Source organism: Chinchilla lanigera, unplaced genomic scaffold (assembly GCF_000276665.1).
Source record: "Chinchilla lanigera isolate Chin_1 unplaced genomic scaffold, ChiLan1.0 scaffold00112, whole genome shotgun sequence".
NCBI lineage: Eukaryota > Metazoa > Chordata > Mammalia > Rodentia > Chinchillidae > Chinchilla > Chinchilla lanigera.
In genome coordinates, this window is record NW_004955513.1 from 1040092 (window position 1) to 1044140 (window position 4049).

The 4049-nt window shown below is 59.9% G+C and overlaps 1 protein-coding gene across 1 annotated transcript; it reads left to right on the plus strand.

Moving 5' to 3' along the window:
• The first annotated feature begins 310 nt into the window (after window positions 1–310).
• On the plus strand, window positions 311–3505 carry LOC102020693. Its single transcript, XM_005408359.2, has 2 exons — window positions 311–1240; window positions 3030–3505. Exons 1-2 carry the CDS (start codon window positions 654–656, stop codon window positions 3100–3102), a joined length of 660 nt encoding a protein of 219 aa, XP_005408416.1. The 5' UTR covers window positions 311–653; the 3' UTR covers window positions 3103–3505.
• Window positions 3506–4049: the final 544 nt, after the last annotated feature.

Here is a 4049-nt window from a genome sequence, read left to right on the forward strand (position 1 = left end):
CGGCTCTTCTAGATGTGTCACACGTCCAGGACTGATGCCCCCCAGTGGCAACATAGTGGGAGAGGCCACAGGTTGCTTTCCCAGGGGGAGGTGACGCGAGTCTCCTTGACCCATGTTGATGGAGGTAGCGCTACCTGGCAGTGCCCACGCTGCTGCCCCATCCCGGCGTGTGCTGGCCTCACCCTCGGCTTGCTTTCTTTGCAATCCCCGGGGAAGTTTCTGGGTCAGGTCTGCAGACTGCAGAGGCCGCGGGCCTGGGGCTGCGCCACCCAGCTCTGCGCCTGACTGTGGCCTCACGGTGTCCCAAGGACCGCCTCTTCCGTGACACAGATCTAGACACCTGCGTGGCTCAATTTGGGGCTCAGTAGCCTCAGGTCCCGCCCCCAGCACAGTCAGCAGCCCCACAGGACCACAGCGCCAGGCGGGGGCAGCCCTGGTGGAGGGGTGGGCAGATGGTCACAGGCCACTGTAAATGCCCTGTCCCAGGGAGTGGCGTCTAAAGGGCAGAAGCTACTCGGGCAGGGGCCTTCCTGAAATCTCTGAAAAGAGCTTAAATGTAAGCAAACAACCAAGCAACACAAACGTTGAAAGCACGACTGGGCCAAGTCCCCTTCCTTCTGAGCCCCTCGTGAAGCCCCCCAGCAGATGGGGAGATGCCAGCCGCGCCGTTCTGCCTGCCACAGCCTGATGCCCCCACTTCCTGGCCTCCGTCGGGGACAGCTCCGTGCACGACGGCGGACAGCCCAGCCCGGGTCACCCTCAGTCTCTCCTCCCTCCTGCACCAGCCCGCTGGGCCCCAACTCTACCCTCTGGGCAGAGCTCTGGCCTGTGCCCATCACGTTAGCATTCTCGTGACTCAGGCAGGCCCAGCTCGGGGCTCTGCCCCAGGCCTTGCTCCGAGACAGCACAGGGCGGATGTGGGGCTGTCCTCCCTTGGCCTCTCCCTGTTTCCTATCGGAAGCCAGTATCCAGCCCGGCGGGAAGGGCTCCATGCTGGGACACGCCTGGGAAAAGACTGGCTGGGATCTGATTATACAGATCTTCAGGGCTGGTGCGGGGCCTGTAAGACATACAGGCTTTGTGAGTCAGTGAGATGCCATTTCCCCAATGCTTTTACTCCGGAACCTGTTTGCTCCGGGCCTGAGCTGCTCCTGGAAGGGCCTCCTGGTCCTCGCTGCCGGACCGAACATCGCAGTTCCGCAAGCTGCACGTCTGACACGTGGTCCTCCTCTTCGTCTGAGTACGTACAACCCTCTCTTTCACATGAGGCCAAGAGTCGCCCAAAGGGGCTGGTGGTCGGGCCTCTGCCCTCCTCTTCCTGTTAGGACTGGCTTGCTTACCCTGCGGCCCTCGGACTCCTGTGCCTCCAGAAACCAGCTCCTGGAGTGCTGAGGACACTGCTGAGCCCCGCCCCGCCCCAGAGGCAGGAGCCAGCCTTGGACCGCTCATGGCAGAGACCCTGCTGGTCCAGCCACAGCTTCCGGCCTTGTTTGCATTTGTCTTTTTGTTTTTCTGGTACTGAGAATCAAACTCACGATCCCCTGCTTGCCAGGCAGGCCCTATGCCACCGAGCTGTATCCACAGCCCCCTTGTTTACATTTGTGACCCGGAGCTGGACTGGGCTCCTGAGGGCAGGGGACGCAGGTGTGGCCCCCAGGCCCTGCAGTAGCAGCTGGCTCTGTGCCTGCAGCTGTCACCACCCTTCCTCTGGGCTGGGGCCTTTGAGGCTTCCAATCTCCCAGGCAGCAGTTGCTGCATTGTTCAACCCCTCTGCTTATAAATAGAAGCTGTCCTGGGCCTGGCCGGAGATTCTCCACATTGTTTTCGGGCCGATGTTGCCAGCTGCAGAGGACCGGAATTGAGGACCCAAGCCCGGGCCACGCACCGCAGGGCCAAACCCCTCCCCAGCCTGCACTGCCTTCCCCTCCTTCTGTCCCCTGATTATCAGGCCCAGTCCCCTCCGCCCAGCGCCACCATAGCCTCTGCCTCTGCCCACATGCCCCCAGCCCCGTGCTCTCAGCCCCTCCTGAGCCTTCCGGGCCACCTGCTCATTCACAGATGTCTTCCTGTCCTGTGCTCAGGCTGTTTTGAGGCACACGCCATGATGGCACTTCTTTGTGTCCTTGATTGATTCACTCACCTGCTCCGTCTCAGCAGGGCAGGTCAGCCTTGTCTGTCCCCAGCCCCAGCAGTGCCTGGACAAGACACGAGGAGGGGTGCTATGGGCAGGGTGGCGCACACCTGTGATCCCAGCACTCGGGAAGCTGAGGCAGGAGGATCTTTGTGACTTCCAGGCCAGCCTGGGCTACATAGTGAGTTCAAGCCCAGCCTGAACTACTGAGTGAAACCCTGTCTCAAAAAAAGGTCAAAGAGCCAGGGATATAGCAAGTGTGAGGACCTGAGTTCGATTCCCTTACCTCCAAAAAATAGTTGAGGATGCCAGTCAGTGACTCCCAGCACATCTGCCCAGAAAGGAGCCGGGACTGGCTCAGAAGCCAGACCCCAGCAATGATGGGATGTCAGTGCAGAGCAGGAGGACGGCCCCAGTGTCCGGAGCACAGCAGCAGGCTGGGTAAGGGGCTCTCCAAGACCACCGGCTGAAACAAGTGGACTTGTGGGACCCAAGGATGAACAGGACAGGGGCTGATGACCCCGGGGCAGGCCTAGGCCAGGGCCGGCACAGTCACTGGGGCTCTCGTGGTAGCTTTGCAGAAGAGACCCAGGCTGACACCTGTGGGAAGTCATCCACTGACCCCAGAGGTGTTCCCCGGCCTGTCCTGGCCAGGAGGGTGCGAGGCTGTGTGCCCGGGGTCCCTGCAGGACAGAGGGCCATGCCAGCTCTCTGCCCGCCGTCCCACTGCTCAGCTGGCCGGGCCGAGCGGGGTGGAGGCAGCTGCCAAGTTCCGTCAGCGCCACCACTGACAGGGCTGTGAGCTAACGGGCAGCTTCACTGTCGCCGGCCGACATTGTTAGGGGCTGAACCCTCAGCTCTCCGGTTCTGCTTTTCAGTCCCTTTTCTTCCGTTTCAGAAGTGCTGCTTTGCCCCAGAGGAGGGAAAGGAAATGCCATGCTGCGGCGAGACGGCTCTCCACGGGACGGTGACAGTGTGGCCAGACAGCAGCTGCCCCTCAGGCCAAGGCCGCCAGCCCCTCCCTTGGCCCATGCAGGGACAGCAGGTGCCTGGATGGCAGGAGCCCAGGCCCTCCCCACTGCCCCACCTGCCCTGGCGGAAGACCAGGGCCCTCTTGTCACTTAGAGTCACTCGACTTAGAGTCACAGGACAAACACCCAGATGTTAAAGCCAAAGGGCATCAGTTCTGCTGCAAGGCTGTCAGCGTGGCAGACGGTGGCACTGGCAGTCACCATCCAGGAGCATTTCTCAGCATGCCCGCTTCCCGTGCATGCCCCCCGCCAGCCCCCCTGGGATACAGTGCAGCCTGTCATCCCAGCACTCTGGGAGGCCGAGACAGGAGGCTCCCAAATTCAAGCCAGGCTTGGGCAACTTAGAGAGTAAGTAAGTAAATAAACAAGGGCTGGGCATATAGCTCAGTGGCACAGGTACCTGCTTGGCAAGTACAAGGTCCTGAGTTCGATCCCCCGTACCACAAAAAAAACAAAAAAAAAAAAAAAAAAAAAAAAAAAAAATGCTTAAGTAAATAAACAAGTAAATGCTGGTGAGGATGTGGGACAAAGGAACCTTCTGCACTGCAGTACGGAAATCAGAGCAGCCGCTGTGGATCAGCCTGCAAGCACCTCGCACGCGGCGCACAGAGCCACCACTGGATCTGGCTGTACCACGCCTTGGCCTACGCACAAAGTGATACAGGGAATAGAAACTCCCAACCTGAACGATATCTGGGGCGAGTTCGTGTTCTCTAAAATCGCAGAATGGATTTTAGGAACAACGGAGGTTAAGAGCAGCATATGTTTATTGAGGGAAGAAAGCTTCTGTCCGAGACAGGGACAGAAGGGGCCCGAGTGGGTTGCCAGGAGCCTGTCTTCTCTAGGGATGTTCATAGGGCAAAACCACAAGGTGAGGCGGGCCCAAG